General features: G+C 47.0%; 2 protein-coding genes across 3 annotated transcripts in view; one reads left to right on the top strand and one right to left on the bottom strand.

Moving 5' to 3' along the window:
• NECAP2 (NECAP endocytosis associated 2) overlaps positions 1-8,603 on the bottom strand; it is a 14,339-nt gene extending 5,736 nt beyond the window's left edge. The window contains exons 1-5 of one of the 2 annotated variants that reach the window (XM_008582899.1): positions 8,476-8,603; positions 5,931-6,031; positions 3,409-3,513; positions 3,241-3,322; positions 2,262-2,370 (exon numbers count right to left, since the gene is read on the bottom strand). In XM_008582899.1, the coding sequence (XP_008581121.1) occupies positions 2,262-2,370; positions 3,241-3,322; positions 3,409-3,513; positions 5,931-6,031; positions 8,476-8,567 (489 nt within the window). In that variant the 5' untranslated portion in view covers positions 8,568-8,603. The remainder of the gene's footprint in view (positions 1-2,261; positions 2,371-3,240; positions 3,323-3,408; positions 3,514-5,930; positions 6,032-8,475) is intronic. The other variant, XM_008582900.1, reaches the window with a different exon arrangement.
• A 5,518-nt stretch (positions 8,604-14,121) lies between these two features.
• LOC103598854 (spermatogenesis-associated protein 21-like) overlaps positions 14,122-19,207 on the top strand; it is a 7,456-nt gene continuing 2,370 nt past the window's right edge. Inside the window, exons 1-3 of the mRNA XM_008582907.1 lie at positions 14,122-14,250; positions 16,541-16,689; positions 18,413-18,632. Coding sequence (XP_008581129.1) covers positions 14,122-14,250; positions 16,541-16,689; positions 18,413-18,632 — 498 coding nt within the window. The remainder of the gene's footprint in view (positions 14,251-16,540; positions 16,690-18,412; positions 18,633-19,207) is intronic.

Here is a 19,207-nt window from a genome sequence, read left to right as displayed (position 1 = left end):
CGCACTGGATAGTGCGCCGCTTGGGAAGCGCGGCGGCGCTCCCGCCCGAGGGTTCGGATCCCACATGCAGACCGGTTCCTGCTCACTGGCTGAGCGAGGCGCGGGAGCAACACCGAGGGTTGCAATCCCGTTGCCGGTCCCCGGTCTGGTACGGGGGCAACACTGAGGGTTGCGATCCGTTGCCGGACACGGAAAAAGACAAAAAAAAAAAAAAAAAAACTACAATGATATACCATTACACACCCACCAGAATGGCTAAAAGATAGATGATCAAGTACTGACAAGGAGATGGAACAACCAGAGCATTCATGCGCTGCTGGTGGAAGTGTAAATTGGTAAAACTACTTTGAAAAATTGTTTGAATGAATCTAAAGCTCAACATAGGAACCTATGACCCTGCAATTCCACTCCTAGATACAGATCCAACAGAAATGCATATCTATGTGTACCAAAAGACATGAAGGTGAACGTTTGCAGCAGCACTATTTGTAATAGCCCCAAATTGGAAACTGCCTACGTGTCCATCATCAGTGATAAATAAATCAGGTACATTCTCACAGTGGTATATGCCACAACAATGAGAATGAACAGACTACATGCAACAATATGGAAGACTCTCACAAATATCAAGCTGAGTAAAGGAAGTCAAAAACAAAAGAGTACAACGTGGACGATTCACTTCATGAAAGTCAAGAGCAAACAAAATCTAGGGTATCTGAAGTCAGGTAGATATGTAGTTCCTGGAAGAGATCAGGAGAGGGCTTCCAGAAGGCTGACAATCGTCAGCTTTTTGATCTCGGTGCAAGTTTATATGAGGATATAACTTTTAATTCTATTTTTCCATGAACTTTTTGAAGTATTCTAATATGCTTATAAGTTCAGTTTTTAAAAATCACTGAGTTCCACATTTATGATTTGTGCACTTTTCTGTATGCACATCATACTTCAATAAAATGTTAAACAACAACAACAAAAAACAACTGAGCACCAAGCATGAGCCAGAAACCAGTATGAGTTACACCAAAAAAGGCGATACAGTTCCCTACTTGTAAGGAAAGCAGCAGCTTAATCAAATGGTTAAGACCAGCCCCAAGGTCAAAAGACTTCAAAGATCCCATGAGTCCAGCTGTGCCACTTATTTCCAGCTCTATGACTTTGGGAAAGTTCCTTAACCTCTCTAAGCCTTGATTTCCTTGCCTTACCGAGGAAAGGGGAAGGATGTTTAATTCATATGAGAAATGCCTAGAAACACTACCTGGCCCACAGCTGATGCTCATTAAATGTTAGTTTCTTCCAAGCAAGAGAAAGAATCATATCCCAATCAGTCCACTGGATTGGACTTCTATTTTCTCTTAATGGCCACTTGGCCAACTTCAAGGGTCCCAAATCATCACCAGCATGAAGCAGAAAAGAGGAGAAAGAGATGGTAAGTTAAGAGGAAAAGCATTATTTTAGAATTAACGTTTCTTCAAAACACAAATCCATTTGGTCCTTGGTTCCCCCAAATCACAACTACAACTTCAACTTACCACTCAACCCCTGCAGCCAGCTCAAGGCCAGGTGTTGGCAACCCAGCCCACCCCAACCTGTTCTCATTCAATAGGAGCTAACAGGGGGAAAGCCAGAAGCAGAGCAGCTCAGAATGAAGACATGGGGAGCCAGGACACCACCACCAGCAGAAACTGCCTGTGATTCCCAGGCCCACCTCTGCACCTACCCGCCCAGAACTCTCCCAAATCTTCCTTACTCAAGGCATAGCTTGGGATGAGCACAACATCCTGACCCACTCTAACAACCAGGTCAAAAACACTAGCTCTGGTGGCAAGTGACTGATGCTCCTTCTCAACTCAAAGGCTTGGTACATGGTATTCCCTCTGCTTGAACTACCCTTTAATCCCTCTTCCCTTGCTTACAGGTAACTTTTTCCAGGAAGTCTTCCTTGGTTCCCCCAACTATTGGCTGCATGCCCTTCTTCCAGGATCCCACAGCACCCAGGGCATCCCTAGGTGATCCCAGCACCTCTCCTGCCATGTTACATCACATCTTTACTTGCCTGTCTCACTCAACTCTGAGCTCCATGAGAGCAGAGGCCTGTTGTCCACCCCTGGTGTAGTACCTGGCACGAGAAATCTGTTCAATAAACATTTGCTGAACTGATAGAACTGAACTTTGAGAAGTGAGAAGCTCTGGGCTGGGCCAGGCTTGGTGGCCATGAGTGTCACATGACCATGGCCAACACAGCCAGAGAGGGTGGGACTCACTGCAATGTTGATCTTGATGGTCTGGCCCTCCTTGAAGCCTAGATCCAATTTGGGGCCTTGGTCTGGATTCTGGGCTTGTTTTGCAAATTCACACTGCTGTTTCACCCACCTGGGGAGAGAACAGGAAGGAAACGGTGAGGGAGGAAGAGAACGCACTCACACACTTCACTATCACCTGCGGAGGCTTGTACTGAGGTAGGGTGGTAGAAAGAGTGCGGGCTTAGTAAGGCCTGAATTCAAACCCTGGCTCTGACACGTAACTAGCTGCATGCACATCAGTTTCATCATCAGCACAATGGGCTGACAATGCTGTACATCTTCAAAATGGCTATGAAAGTCCAATAACATCACTTATGTAAAGGGTCCGCCCACTGGTTTCTAGGAAATGTGAGAGCCCGGGCCCTTCCTCCCTAGCATTTGGTGTGAGAATTAAGGCATGGTCCCTGCACAACGCCAAACACTCATAAGGTAGGTGAGGAGACAAGACAGATGCTCAGAAGGAGAGGCCAACACAAAGATCCCCTACTACCCTCCATACAACACTACCCAGCAACCACCCGGGACACAGGCATCAGGTCAGGGAAAAGCCAGAGGTGCCCACGTGAGTGTCTGGACACTGTCCACACCATCCAAGCACCACTTATTACACCAAGAAGAGCAGGCCCAGAAAGGCCAAAGAGACTGACGTGGACCCTGGCTGCTTAGGGGACTGGTAAGGGAAGAGATGGGACACTTCAAAGTCTGTGCCAGCTGACTGGAATGATAGAGAAGGACCTCAGGAAAAGAAGAAAATGTCACAGCAGAGATGAGGCCTGGCAGAGAGGAGAGAGGCGGCCTGCCCTGAAGAAGAACTGAGTTTTCCTGAGGCTCTGCGGCAGACAAGTCACACACAGCCATTTGGGTATCCTAACGTGAGAAATCACTCTGTCCAGGTAAAGAAGGGAGGAGGCATGAGTACGAGTCTCCCAGAACCACTCACTTGAAATGGTCCTGCAATGCAACGTTGAAGTCAAAGGCATCACCTCGGTCCCCGAAGCCAATTCCAATAAACGCCCGTCGTCCTGGGGGACAATACATGATCAACTCCACTTTCCAGAGGAAGAGAAAACCTTTCTCAAGAGGAGGGAGCCCCAAGACCTGCTCATACCGTTTCCATCTTCGATGCGGATAACAAAGTACCTGCTGGAATCCGTCACGCTCTCCACAGCTGTGCCAGGAAACTGATCCACGGGTGCCTGAGCAAAGAGCTCCCCTGAAAAGACAAGCTGGAGTGAGCCTTGAGCCCCCTCACAGCCTGATGTTTTTATCAGACCACTGGAGCTTTTCCTGCAAGGCATCTCCGGCTGGCTGAGGCAGATGGGCAGACCTTACTCTGCAATTCAAATCAAGTCCATTTTTGCTGAAGGGAAGACACAGGAATATAACTTTATTATTATTTTTTTTTAAAAGATGACCGGTAAGGGGATCTTAACTCTTGACTTGGTGTTGTCAGCACCACGCTCACCCAGTGAGCTAGCCGGCCATCCCTATATGGGATCTGAACCCACGGCCTTGGTGTTATCAGCACCACACTCTACTGAGTGAGCCATGGGCAGGCCCCAGGAATATAACTTTAAAAAGATTTAAGTCAGGAGCTGGCTGGTTAGACTATATGGGATCTGAACCCACGGCCTTGGTGTTATCAGCACCACACTCTACTGAGTGAGCCACGGGCAGGCCCCAGGAATATAACTTTAAAAAGATTTAAGTCAGGAGCTGGCTGGTTAGATCAGATGGTTAGAGCACGGTGTTCTAACACCAAAGTCAAGGGTTTAGATCACCATGCTTTAACCAGCTGAGCTAACAACCAGCCCAATTTATTTACTTAATTGCCAAATGTTTCAAAATCAGAGTACATGTAAAATAAGCCAGATTTTTGGCTTCTCTTAAAATTAAAATCTGTACCAATGCTGGGCCTCCATTCCCACATGAGAACAATGAGCTGGAACTGCAACCCACCCATCCACCTGCTCCACCCACTTACATTACCCGCCTGAGCCCTGAGGGCCCTGGAGCAAGTGAGCCCTGATCTAGGTGTATCACACCTTCAGAAAATGCCTAGTGCCTGAAGTGGGACTCTAAGAGGGGCCAATGGGCCCTATGGCAAGAAGGTAGGTTTTTTTCACTCACAGAAGACTCCAAAGCAGGCTGATTTAATTCAATCTCAGAGACAGGGCAAAAGAGTGACTGGATTTAAAAGGAGCCCCTGTGAAATGCATCCCCTTATCAACTATACGTCTCCATAGTCACAGGGCAACACATAACTTCTGTAAGCATTTATGGCTGGCAGCATTTTCACACATGCTGATCTCTGCTGGTGCTTTCAATATTCAACTGAATATTCTGTACTGAGTTCTGAGGTTTAGGCTCAAGTGACCTGCTCATTACCTCATGAGAGAGATGAACATGACCCTCTGGGGATGACACTGAGCTAAAAGCATCTTGGGGTGGGCCCTGCAGGTGAAACTCAGCCCTAGACAATGGCTGTTACATTAGGCAATCACATTAAAGTCATAGTTCCCAAGTTCCCCAGAGAACAAGAGGTGTTGCCATTCCCTCGTGACACCACCTGGGATGCCACAGAAATTCCCATGGTCAGAATTCTCTGCCCTAGTCACAGCAACTGCCTCTTCAAACTCCTCTACAGCCAAATACTCATCTTGTCAATCCACGTTCTAGAATAAATCAATGCTCTGGGTCATCTTGCAGTTCACAAAGCAATTGGATAAATATCTGCTCACTTCCTATTTCCAACAACCTTGTGAAAGCAGAAACTAATGTGATTCCCATTTCAACAAAAAGGAGGTCAAGGCTCCAGTAGTCATGTGGCTCGCCCAAGGTCCAACAGCTCAGACAGAAGTGGCACAGTTCCGAGAAGAGGCAGCCAGTTCTGCCTCTAAATCTTTGCACTTTGTTCTGCTCCACAAAGGAAAATCTCTACATATTAGAAAAAGTAAATGACTGAATGCTGTGGTCCCTGACCGAGCAGGCACTGTGCCCAATCCCCACTCAGGGTCTCAGGCTGGGGCGATTCCAGGAGTGTTGCCCTCCACAGCTCACCCAAGGCCCTGGTGGCCCAAGACTTCCAGAGAAGTTTCCCCAAAGGTGATATCTGCCAGCTGACCCCAACACAGCCCAGCTTGGCTTGTCCTCTCACCACAGAAAGCGCTGAGCAGGACAGTTTCCAGCTCCTTCAATTATTGGGCGTGGTCAGCTCTGGGGAGTTACCATTTAGTTGCTAAACAGAATTCCTGAGTAAGAACCAGAGCTCAGTGGCAGAGGGGCTGTACATGTTCGCCCAGTCTGTGTTCAAGGCAAGTTCCAGGGCTTCCAACTTCCTTCTTAGGACCAACCTGCAGGTCTCTTCTTGGCTTCCAAAATTAGTATTTTTCTAAGGACCCCCAAAAGGAACAAGCACTTGACAAGAAACACTCCCTTTTATACCTGGTGACAGTGATTTCCACAAATAATGTGGGGGAATAGAGGTAGCTTAAAGGTACATTTGAGTCTCTGACTTCCAGGACAGGTTCCCATGACCCCCGGGGTGGCCTGGCGGGTCCTGTGCTGTCTCCCTCCTCATAAAGTGGTAGGTGTGGCACCTCAGCCCAATGTGGCCTCCCTTTCCTTTACCTGAGGTCCTGTCCTCCAGCTTGATGTAAGCCACCTGCCCTTTTGCAGTGATCCGCAGCCGGCCACTCCATGAAGGCTGGTCCAGCTGCCACTCCGCGGCCCTAAGGGGACAAAAACCACTGAGACTTTGCCATAGGCTACTACTCCATTACTCCAGTGCTGGGAAGGAGAATGGGAAGGGCTGCTTGTTATAAACCAGTGGTTGGCAAACTTTTTCTGTAAAGGGACAGACAGGAAATACTTTTGGCTTTGCAGGCCACACTGTCTCTGTCCCAGGTAGGCAACTCTGCTGTTATAGTGCAAAAGCAGTCATTCAGACAGTGCATGCCTATGTTGGTGTTTTAAGTATTTAACCAAATGTTTTCTACTGAGCGTGGTGATTGTATTTCAATAAAACTGTACAGACACTCAAATCTGAAATTCATATAATTTTCACTTTATAAAATATTCTTTAAAATTTAGGGGCTTGCCAGTTAGCTCAGTTGGTTAGAGCACATTACTGGTAACACCAACGTCAAGGGTTCAGATCCCCATACTGGCCAGATGCCAATAAATAAATAAATAAAAATTTCCCCAACTATTAAAAATGTAAAAACCATTATTAGCTTTTTGGCAACACAAAAACACAATGAGCTGTAGCATTCTAGACTACAGAGACCTTCGCAGTGGGACTTCCTTCCAGTTTCCTTTCGATAGAGGAAGCAGCTATAAGGCCCGTTGTTTCCACTGTAGACATTGTTAGGCTGTGTTGGTCAGAGCGACCATTTGGGACCTCTAAGACCATCTTGGAGGAAAAGTACAGGGGCTGGCCGATTAGCTCAACTGGTTAGAGCATGGTCTTATGACACCACGGTGAAGGACTCAGATCCCCTTACCAGCTGGTCGCACAAAAAGAAAGTACAAAAGGAGAGCAATCAGCAGAAAGAGAAAAGGAGAGCAACAGTACGTGTGAGAAAAGTAAAAGAGTGTTTAGGAAATATATTCTCAAAGGTATCCTATGCAGAAAGAAACCCAGAAAACCATGAAACTACAACCAAGGCCTCTTTTAAAGCAATAACTTCAAATTTTAGTTCTAAGAAGAAGCTCAGCAAAATACCCAAAAAGAAATATCTGTGGGTATTTCCAGGAGGCTTTTCTTGGCAATTCCTATGCATATGCCAGCTGTCAAGAAACCTGGATGAAGGTTGTTTTGAGCGCCACGCATTTGCAGACTCTCACTTCACATGTCAGCACTCAGTTTCAGTTCCTCTTACCAGGCCTCAGATGCAGGCTAAGCAGAGCTCTGAGATTAATGTGCAAGGGTTGGCACTTTCCTCTATACCAAACCAGCCAGCCCTGACACATGGTAAACTCATGCTCTGCGGGGGCAACGAAGAACCAAACCCATCCTAGTGAAGACCCAACGGGATCGGGGTAGATGACCATCCCTGGTTTGGTGGTCCATCTGCAGTCTCATGATACCTTGCAAATGTTTTTCTGTTATTATTGCTGGTTTCACACTATTTTAAAATTGTGTCATGGATGCCATAAATGTTCAATAAAAATATCTGTTCACTAGAAAATCAGCTATGAGCCCGTGTTAATACTATTGGAAAATAACAACAGGACAGATATGCGAACACTCCATCATTCCTGTGGTGCTCGCCAATCCTGTATTTCCACGTAATGTGAACAAACACTGCCTGCAATAGCCATCCCTCCCCGCAAATAGCAGCACCCCCCACCACCTCAGTGGCACAAAGTAGCCATAGGCTAGATTGTCTGTATCAGATGTTACCTTTTTTTCTTTTAATACTTCTCGTATTGTCTTGATAGATGATGCATATGCCGAGAAATAAAATAGTACAAAAGGGTGTACAGTGAAAGGAAGTCTCCTTCCAGCTCCAGTTTCCCTCCCCTAGGAGGAAAACCCAGTTTCCTGTGTTTCCTTCCAGACATTCTCTACATATTTACAAGCATATGTTTGTTTACTCGGGTCAGGTGAACATTATGCGAGAGAAGGGCGATGGGTTCCTCCCAATTGCTACAAGGTGTGATCAAGGGTGAAATTCGTGAAAAGGAAGCTGGGTGGGGAGAGGTCCCTGAGATGCGGCCATTAGCTTAAAGCTCCCCGGGATGGGTCCTTTTAATCGGTTCTGGGCTCCCTGCCCTCCTCTCGGGGATTTCCGACCGTGATAGGCCCCTTCCGCCTTAAGGCTTTTCAAGAAACCCTTCAAGGCCACCGGTTAGCGCTGAAATGAAAGTCTGGGACCCCCCGTCCCCGACCAAGTTTAGGGGGGCCGGCAGCCTACCGGGGTCCCCAAGAACTAGATACGGCTGGAACGCCTCCCCTGCCGCCAGGAGTCCGATGTGTCTCACTGAAGACGGTCGCAACTTTGGGCCCCCCTCCCGGCTCTGACCTCGAACTGGAAGAAGCCTCAGCGTTCCCTTCCGCTCGCCCCTAAACTGGCCAAGGCGGTCCTCGGCTCCCGCAGCGGGTGTGTCGTCGGGGAGGCGGGGAAGGGGTTCAGTCAGGGGCTAGCCTGGCCCGGCGGCAGGGGGTCACCTGTAGCCACGGTTGGTGGCCCGCGGCGGGATACGGTAGACGTGTACCTCCGGCTTGACACAGAGGACCGACTCGTATCCACCCTCCTCCATCTCGACGGCTAGAGCCCACCGGACTTCCGGCTGCTTCCCCGCCGTGAGGCCGGAAGCGCCGCGACTCTATGACCAGCTCCGGCTAGAGCGGCAGCTCGCGGGCCTCCGAACCTTCGCGCTCGCGCTCCCTCTTCTGAAATCTCTGGATCCAGACACGCGGCGGAAGGACCCCAGGCGCTAGTTTGACCGGGGTCCTCTGGCGATATGCCCCTTCCCACCAGTCACCCTCGGTCGCAAAGAAAGCTTCAATACAGGCCTCACGGTAATCCGGGGTCTGGTTGTGGGTCACCCCCACGGCTTCATCTCAATGCTCGGGGCCAGTTGGCTGAGATGCAAGGCTGTAGCCCACCCTCCAGCACCTCTCTTCTCCTCGGCCTGTGCGTCCTTCCTTCTCCCGACTCTGGGAGGCTCAGCTGAGGCTTCTCCTCCTAGAGAAATCCGCACCTGACCCCCAAGCTAAGTGGAATGCCCTTACCGACCACCTTTCATGCTGCTGCTCATCGTAACTCACGTATGTGCCCAGGGCCCCGTGTGGTCTAGCTCAACAAGGAGTTGTATTCAACGAAGTAAAGTTTACTACATAAGTCATCTAAAAATAACTCCAGTCTTAACTTGGATTTCTCAAAGAATGTTCTAGGGGATATAATGTCTAACCATCGTCAAATTCTCAAAAATCTCTTCTCCCTTACTATTCTCTCATTCATTCCAAACTTTCTCTCCGCCCTCCCCCCCGCCCCCCCAAGCAGTATGAAGACAGCCAGCCCATATGACTGTTTGGGGCCTCACCATGCAGCTGCCACAGGTGGGAAACCTTCCTTCTCATGGGCCATAAAGGGAATTGTCACTCCATGCAAAGGGGCAGCCAGGTCTTACAATGTGTTCGGAGCACTTTCGGTTCTGTTCAGTCTAACAAAGACAGGCATTGAGCACCTACCATATGCCAGGTGCTAGGTCCTGGGGCCACTGAGATGAGGGCGACCCAGCTCCTGCCTTCATGGCGCTCACTGACCAGAGGATACAGTGAGAAAACCAGTCATTTGCAATGCAGAGTGAAAGGTGCTATGACGGAAGCAAACTCACCGAAGCAAACTCACCGGGGCTGTGGGAGCAGAGAGAAGAGACCCCACTCAGTCTGGGGGCATCAGGGTAGGCTCTCTGGGAGAGGTTACTTGGAAACAATAACCCCTGTGAGGTAGGCAGGATTGTTGTCCTCATTGTGTAATAGGCGCCACAGAAGCAGTGACAAGTCTGGGGAAATGACATTATCCTATAGTTACAGGAGGTCAGACAGTCCCTTGTCTTATTCTCAAACCCTAACTACATGGCTAGACATTCCTGAAATGCATTCCTAAGCTTCCAGCTGGGAATAATTGGACTTACCATCTACTCCCAGTTTAGCTACTTTATACACCAAACAAATTTAATTCAAATCAACAGGCAAACTATAGGCTCAGACAGAGCCCATCCTGTGTGTGAGGAGGTGAGCAGGAGTGTAAAACCTCGCTGTGATTCATCCAGCTGCTTTCTGGTAGGTCTAGGGCCAAGCTGGGGGTTTGATGTGAGCAAGCTTTCCTTGGCAGCCTCCAGAAATATATATTACCAGTCACTTATTTTTTTCTGCTGTATTTTCCTGCCATCATAGACGTTTGTAAAAGAAATCCCTTCATTTCTCAAATGAGGAAAACACCTATGGTAGGGCACTCAATGCCGAAACAATCTTGAAAGAATGAAGTTGGAGGACTCACACTTCCCAACTTCAAAACTTACTACAAAGCTAAAGTAATTAAGACAGTGTCGTACAGGATAAGAATAGACATATAGATCACAGGGATAGAATTGAGATTCTATAAACAAATCCTCACATTTATAGTTAGTTGACTTTCCATAAGCATGCCAAGACAATTCAATGGAGAAACAATAGTCTTTTTAACAAATGGTGCTGGGATGAGATAGCCACATGCAAAAGAATGAAGTTGGATCCCTACATCACACCATATACAAGAAGTAACTCAAAATGGATCATAGGCATAAATGTAAGAGCTAAAACTGTACAACTCTTAGAAGAAAACATAGGCATAAATCTTCATGACCTTAGGCCAGCCTTTGGCTCACTCGGGAGAGTGCGGTGCTGATAACACCAAGGCCACGGGTTCGGATCCCATATAGAGACGGCCGGTTATCTCACTGGGTGAGCGTGGTGCTGACAACACCAAGTCAAGGGTGAAGATCCCCTTACCGGTCATCTTTTTTTAAAAAAAAAATCTTCATGACCTTGGATTTACATTATAATAAGGAGAATCTAATGGATTCTTGAATATGACAGCAAATGCACAAGCAACAAAATGAAAAAAATACATAAATGGGACTTTTAACAAAATTAAAAACTTTTGTGCTTCAAAGAACAAAAAAGTGAAAATACAATCCACATAATGGGAAATTTTTGTTTTGCAAATTATATGTATGATAAAGGACTTGTATCTACAATTTATAAAGAACACTTACCATGCAATAATAAAAAGACAAATAGCCCAATATAAATGGACAAAGGATCTGAATACACATTTTCCCAAAGAAGATATATGGATGGCCAATAAGTACATAAAAAAATGTTCACCGTCATTAGCCATCAGGGAAATGCAGATGAAAATTGTAATGAGGTAACACCTCACACTCATACACACTAGGATGGCATAATAAAAAAGACAGGTAATAATAAGTGTTGGAGAGGATGTGGAAAAGACTGGAACAATTGCTCACTGCTGGTAGGAATGTGAAACAACGTGGCCACTTAAGACAATAGTCCAGCAATTACTCAACAGGCTAAATACAGAGTTACCATATGACCCAGCAATTCCACTGCTAGTTATAAACCCAAGAGAAATAAACATGTATGTTCACACAAAAATTTGTACACAAATGTTCATAGCAGCATTATTCATAATAGCTAAAAAGTGAAAAACAACACAAATGTCTATCGACTGATGAATGGATAAACAAAATGTGGTATATCCATACAATGGAATATTATTCAGCCATGAAAAGGAATGAAATTCTGATATATGCTACAACATGGAGGAACCTTAAAAACATTGTGCTAAGAGAAAGAAGACAGTCACCAAGGGCCCCATATTATATGATTCCATTTATATGAAATGTCCAGAATAGGCACATCTACAGAGACAGAAAGTAGATTATAGAGACAGAAAGATTATAGAGACAGAAAGCAAATTAGTGGTTGCCTAGGGCTGGGGGTGGAATAGAAATAATTGGGGTGATGGTCAAGAGGTGTGAAGTTTCTTTTTAGGGTGATAAATATGTTCTAAAATTGTAGTGATGGTTGTACAACTCTGTGAATATACTAAAAGCCACTTTATATACTTTAAATGGGTGAATTGTATGGTATATGAATTAAATCCCAATAAAGCTGTTAACAAAAAAAAAAGAGTACCAAGGCTTTAAAAGGGGAACATGGTCTATATTTGCCAACCTCTCTCGCAATTCTGACCTTTGATTCCACGCCCCTCCTGCTAAGGTTGGGGCTTCCACTTTTTTGTCTGAATTCTCATAGTTAGCAACTCCAGATGGGGACAAATGGGGGGCCTGATCCCCTCTGGGGCCTCTGCCCCCTTAAAACATCAGCTTGTGGAATACTGGAGCCTGAGAATTCCAAGGTTGAGACTGCACGTTCCGAGGTGGAGACAGGGACAATGGAGGGCGTGTTTGAAGGGTCTGGGGGGAGATTTTCTCTAGATGGGTCATCCATTCCTAGGGCAGGAAAGCTCAGGGGAAGGAGGGATGGTTAAGGGAGCCCTAATGGGAAAGAGGTGGGGCAGAAGGGAGGAACTCCAAGGGAAGAGAGAGGGACTTGGCCACAGCCCTGACTTCTCCATGCCAAATGAGAGCCTGGGTCCTTTGGGAGGCCAGAGCTGCACCTGGGGTGGGAGGTCCTGGGAGCTGAGGTCTTGCTTGCACTGTAGGGGTGCAGGTCTAACTGCAGGCAGGACCTGGACAGTAGGAGGAGGGAGGGGGTATTTGAGTCAGCAGCTATTAGGGGCACCTCCTCTGTGCCCCTGGTAAACTGTGAGAGCCATCAAAACACCCAGTGTATCCCCAAGACCTGACATTCTGCCTAACCCGGTCACATGTTGTTAAACAGTTGTTGACTATGAGTAAATGAATGAACGACTCAATCTTTTTTACAGGCAAGATGATAGGGTGAGATAAGCAGTCTTCGAGTCAGACAGGCCTGGGTTTGAATCCATCCCTCTGCAGACTAGCTGTGTGGTATTGAGCTACTTCGAACCTTGAGTGTTTTTTTTTTTTTAATCTTTAAAACAGGGCTGAACCCACTGAACTCACAGGGCTGTTAAGAGAATACTGTTTGCATACGTGCCCAGCAAAATAGAAGGTTCCTCTATGAACGTTGGCTGGCCTTCCACAATTTAAAGTAGAAGAAACACCAACAAGATCTTCAAGGTCACATGGTCTCACTGGGGCGGAGGGGTAGGATTTACCCCTGGTGACTACTTAACAGCGAAAAGGGGTCTATGACATACGTACCCATAGGAATGGTGTTGATGTGGCCTTAAAGGAATTCAGTGGCTGGAGAAGAGGGCTGAGGAGGTTAGAAGCTTGGAGCAGACGTGGTAGCTTGAAAGATGGGGTGGGGGAGTATTGGAGAGAGAGAGAAATGGGAGGTGGGCATGGAGGTTGGGGTCTGTGGGATTAGGATTGCAGGAGAGTGCCTGGATTAGGACAGAGCTTTTGTGTAGGGGGTAGCAGCACAGCCAAATATGAGGTTGGAATGAAAGAGGCAGAAGCGGAGACACTAAGAATGGCTTCAGGAAGGGGCGTGTCCAGGGCAGGGTTGTAATGCTTTGGTGAACTACAGATTGCCATTGGAGACCTTGGAGTCCCCAAGACAGATTGGCAGTTGTTCCCAATTCCTGTTCCTTAGCCACATCTAAGGACATGGAGTGTTCATCTAGAGCAGCAGCAGCAGCCATGACATTCTCGGGCTCTCTTTAAAATGAACATTAGTATTTTAAAGGCTCTGAGAAGTCCCACAGAAAAGAGCCCATTTCATTTTTGTTTAGCCACACACTTTCCAAACACATTTAGCCTCAGAACCTCATGTAGCATTTCAAGGAGCCAACATCCCAAAGAACACCCCTTAGGAAATGCTACTATAGCAGAAAGTATGGGTTTGGGGACCCAACAGTCTGTGGTTCAAATCCTGCTCTGTGACCAACTAGGTGATGGACTTTAGGCAAGTCTCTTTGCCTTGCAGAGCCTGCTTTTCCTCAGGGTCATTGTGACAATTAGGAAAAATAGGAAGGTAGATTGCATGTGGGTAGCTCTCTGTTTTGCTGCATGCCCCTCCTTGCCAGGCCTGGCCCTGCCCTTCCCCTGAGCCAGGTTCTCTACATTACAGGCTCCACATGGGCTGCTGAAGCAGCAGTTCAGTAGTGGGCTTGGTGGAACCTTGGCTGGACTTCTGTGGAAGTACAGAAGCTGATGCCCCTCACTTGGTACCCAAGCTGACCCTGGCATGATGGACAACAGAAACGCCCAGATGTCCATGGAGGGTAGTACTAAGGCTCTAGAAACCCAGCCAAGTCCTGGCCTGAGGACCACCAGAAAGAGGGCTGGTGTGGAGCCCACCATATCAGGAGTCAGCCAGGTAGGGATCTGCCCCTCATGTTCTGACCCCTCCATCCCAGCTGGCCCCATTCCCTTCCCCCGCCTAGGTTTCCCCCCCAACTGCTCTATCTATCTATCTATCTATCTATCTATCTATCTATCTATCATCTATCTATCTATTTATAGATAGATGTGTCCAGTACAGGGATCCAAACCCTTGACCTTGGTATTATAACACTGTGCTCTAACCAACTGAGCTAACCGGCCAGCCCCCAGCCACTATAATTAAGACCCTCAGTTACAAGTGACACAAAATCCAATTCAAACTGGATTAAGCAGGAATGAGAATACATCAGCTTGGGTACCTGACAAATCAAATCCATGTGTGGACTTCAGATATGGCTGTATCAAGGTGCTAAATGAGTCTCTCTTGGCTCTGCCTTCCTCTGCATTGGATTCATTCTCAGGCAGACTTTCCCTTCAAGATGGCAAGGATTGCCCTGACCACTCCAGGCTTACATGTTCCCATCTTACATCCTCTGGCTTAGCATCCCCAAGAGGAAGGGAGTCTCTTTGCAACAGTTGAAGTAAGTCGCTGGTGTCATTGTCATTAGCCCAGACTGTGGTCCCATGCTCATCCCTGAACCGGTCACCAGGGCAGTGGTGAGTGGCTGAGATCTCTTGGTACAATGGAGACAGAGGTGATAGTTGACTCCAAGGGCAGAATGTAGAAGGGAAATTTCCCACAAAAAGAATGCTGGCTTCTGTAACAGGAAGAGATGCTGGTGAGCAAACCAAGAATTGCCCACTTACTCTACTAGATGCCTTCCATGGCCTCCGGCCCTTCTTGCAGCCTCCAGCTCCCCTTGTAACTTTCATTTCCCTGACGGCTTCTCACAGTTTCCATCCATGCCCCTCCTCAGCCCCCACGCTGTGTCCTAAGCTGCTTTCACATCTCTCGGCCTCTTTCCATCAAATATGCTTCTTTTTGAAAATGCAAAGTAGCATGAACTGAAGAGCACAGAGATGACTCCTCGTCCCATCCAGTTTTCCCCAGTGCCAAAACTGTCACCATAAAAAAATCAGCATTCTCTTGGGTGAAGTACCTCCCTCTCTTGGTAGTCTCTGTTATAAATAGTGGCTTCCCCTGGGGCAGGCAGAGGGCTTGGAGAGGAGGAGTCTTAGAAGGAGGCTGGGGCAAACATTCAGGGCTTCCTTCTCTCACCCATTCATTTTTTCTTTCTTTCTTTTTTTTTTTTAAAGATGACCGGTAAGGGGATCTTAACCCTTGACTTGACTTGGTGGCGTCTGCACCACGCTCAGCCAGTGAGCGAACCAGCCATCCGTATATGGGATCCGAACCCGTGGCCTTGGTGTTATCAGCACCACACTCTCCCGAGTGAGCCACAGGCCGGCCCACCCATTCATTTTTTCAACGAACCCGTGGCCTTGGTGTTATCAGCACCACACTCTCCCGAGTGAGCCACAGGCCGGCCCACCCATTCATTTTTTCAACAGGCATAGTCATGGGGTCCCAGTCCCTCCACTTAACCAACTGTATGACCTTGGGCATGTCATTGAGCCTTATTTGTTTTCTTGTGTGTCGTGTGAGGAGTAACTGGATTAAATCTTGGAAGACACCTGGCACAGGCCCTGCCTCATGGTAGGTGCCTATGAACATTAGCTCGCACCAGATCCCTTACTATAACAATTATTATCAATTAATTAATTGATTCAGGTCATTTGGACTCAGGTGAGTCTTGGAGCTGGGTCTAGCTCACTGGCTCAAGGTTACCTGATTGGAAAGTGATAGACCAAGATGGTGATCAAAACCCAGTTCCAGGGGCTGGCCAGTTAGCTCACTTGGTAGAGTGTGGTGCTGATAACACCAAGGTCAAGTGTTCGGATCCCCCTTAAAAATAAAATAAAATAAAATAAACAACAACCAGTTCCAGAGCCAGAGCTCTGAAGTAGTGGAAGTTATAGAAGACCTCTCTTGGACCCTGTGAAGGTCTTGAAGTCCCCCAGGGTGCTCTCTCAAGCTGTCCTTGGTGAGATTGCCTTGGCTCAGATACTAATCTGAAGTCCAGGTTCTGCCAAAGCCTTTAGTGCTGAGTGACAGCTTCCAGCTGGGCCAGGCCCTGCACCCCATCCTCTCTCTCCCCGCCTCTTGGCTCATCCTCACCTCTCTACATGCCTTCCACAGTGAGGCACAGGATCTCACTGTCCCTGAGGCCAGGAGGATGCCGAGGAAGAGTGGGGAGGATCAGTCCAGACTGGGTACTGAAGGCCAGCCCTTAAGCCAGTGCCATGGGCATCTTCTGTTCTAGGTCATGTTTCCAGATCCTTCAGGAATAGGTAGTGGGAAACAGCCCTCAGCTTCCGGAGGGCTGGAGAAGAGGCCCGGACACAGAGAGGCATCTGAGGAAGGGCCTCCAGAGCTCAAGACTCAGGAGCAGAGATCTCCAGCAAGACCAGGGTGAGCTGGGGACCTTCTCAGAGAGCAGATCCAGGAGAGAACCCCCTGTAACCCACCTGGGGGAGAGAGAATTGAGAACTCCCACACTAAGGCACATCCACCCATCTCTGGCATCCTGTAATTCTCTTTCATTGCACAAATTGCACTAAGTAATTATTTGTGTTAACCTTTTGTCTGAACTCCCCCACTAGACCACAGACTTCTTTTATGTGTCTTGTTCAGCCTCAAATCTCTCATGCCTGGTCCTGTGCCTGACATGTAGTAGATGCTCAATAAACACTTATTCACCGAATTAATAGAAAAATGAACCCAAAAAAGGCTGAGAAGCACACAAAGATTTACATGATTTTGTTATTATTTTCTAAATATTGCATATATGTTTAAACTTTTCTACAGCAAGAATGTATTCCTTTGAAAAGAGAAAATCTGGAGAGAGATAGAGAGAGGCAAAGTGAAAGACTTGGGAAACAGGAAAAGTAAAGGCTATCAGGCTTCTCATTTAGATTTGATTATAACCCCAAACTCCTAAATAAGCTTTTTACGTAAAAAGTTAGGGTAATCAAAGCCAGGTTTGAGCCCCCGAGACAAGTATCGCATACCTTGCTGGTAGAAATATAAACCGTTTCAAGGTATCTGTTTCATTAACTTGGCAATTTGTTTAAATTGCCTTAAAGTTGTCTTTACCTTCATCCATCTAGAAATATGCTGTTAGGAAACAATTGGTAGTTTAGGCAAAGTTTTATGCACCAAGATTTTTACTGTCATATTATTTTAAATCTAAAACATTGGAAATCCCTCAAGTGGCCACACAATAGAGCAATGGTTAATGATGGTTATCTATAATATATGGAATTTTATACTTTCATTAAAAAGCATGTTTGTAGGACCAGCCCATGGCTCACTCGGGAGAGTGTGGTGCTGACAACACCAAGGCCACGGGTTCGGATCCCTATATAGGGATCTGAACCCGTGGCCTTGGTGTTGTCAGCACCACGCTCTCCCAAGTGAGCTAACCGGCCATCCCTATATAGGGATCTGAACCCGTGGCCTTGGTGTTGTCAGCACCACGCTCTCCCAAGTGAGCTAACCGGCCATCCCTATATAGGGATGGCCGGTTAGCTCACTGGCTGAGGGTGGTGCTGACAACCCCAAATCAAGGGTTAAGATCCCCTTACCGGTCATCTTTTTTTTTTTTTTTTAAAGTATGTTTGTGAAGGATTTGTAGCATGGGAAACATTAAGGCTATAATGTTAATTGAAAAAAGTCAATTACAAAATTGTATGGAAAATTATGCAATTATTTGAAAATGGCAGTTAAATAAATACATTTTCATTAAAAATATGCATGTATACACATAGGAAGAAACCTGGAGGAAATACTCCAGAATATTAAAGTGAGATCAGAAAGACACAGGTGCAAATCCAGAGCTGTCGTCTCTAGGTTTATGACCTGTTCTCGCTCTGATTTTTCTGTTTTTTAATTTATTTTGCTGAACAACAATAATACTAAAAAATTAAATCCTCATTCCTCAGAACATTGTCATCAAATCAAAGTGTCTATGATTTGGGGAAATTCGTGTCAGTCCTTCATTCATGCTCCCAGGCATTAAGTATGCACCTACGGTGTGTCCTGTGCAGGGGCTCTGGGAACTACAAAGAAACATGAGACTAGAAATCAATGCTCCAGTCTGGAAGCTGAGTGTCCCTTTGCCTGTTTTCTCCAGGAAGATGCAGCTATCTTGGGCCCCTCAAGAAGGGTCTGGGGAGCTGCAAGCAGGCCAGGATCAGGCCAAGCCACAGAGTGAGCTGGGGTTGCTGCCTTCCAGGGTTCTAGCAGCAGCTGAAGGGCTGCAGCAGCTGGGCTTGGGGAGAGAGACCGAGGACCAGCAGGGGAGGCAGAGGAACTCAGGAACTGCGGAGAGTCAGCCCTTGGAGAGCTGCCAGGTAACCCCCAGGAGACCTGAGCAGGAGGGTATGGATATGATTGGCCCACAGGGCAGAAAAAGGAGCCCCCTCTCCCCACACTTCCCATTCCAGTGCACTCTTATTTGCTCCCTTCCATGCCCTGGAGATGCCGAGCACCCAGTCTGTGTGGGTCACTGGGATATTCCCGGAGCCTGCACCACAATTAAGTCTTGTTTCCAGAGTGGCCTCACAGTATGTCAATAGTTGCTGGGGACGGGAGGAGATGGGGGTGCTGTATAAGATAAGAGACGAAGTGGGGGGTGCTGTATAAGATAGTATTGGGACATTCTGGATTTAACAAAGCAGAAACACCATTTCTGTATGCTAGGATATCCTAGAAGCTGTTTGTTAGCTGCTGAGCCTTGTGGCACCTTGCAAGACATGGTTAGAGTATGTTACCTTTTCCAAACTTATTTAACTACAATAACTTTATTTATTTTTAAGATTCAGGGCTTTTTTTCCCCTTTTTTTTGTCTTTTTTTCGTGACCGGCAACGGATCGCAACCCTCAGTGTCGCACCCGTACCGGACTGGGACCGGCAACGGGATCGCAAC

The sequence above is a fragment of the Galeopterus variegatus genome, unplaced genomic scaffold (genome assembly GCF_000696425.1).
Source record: "Galeopterus variegatus unplaced genomic scaffold, G_variegatus-3.0.2 Scaffold2757, whole genome shotgun sequence".
NCBI classification, from domain to species: domain Eukaryota; kingdom Metazoa; phylum Chordata; class Mammalia; order Dermoptera; family Cynocephalidae; genus Galeopterus; species Galeopterus variegatus.
This window is presented reverse-complemented; position numbering and strand designations above follow the sequence as displayed.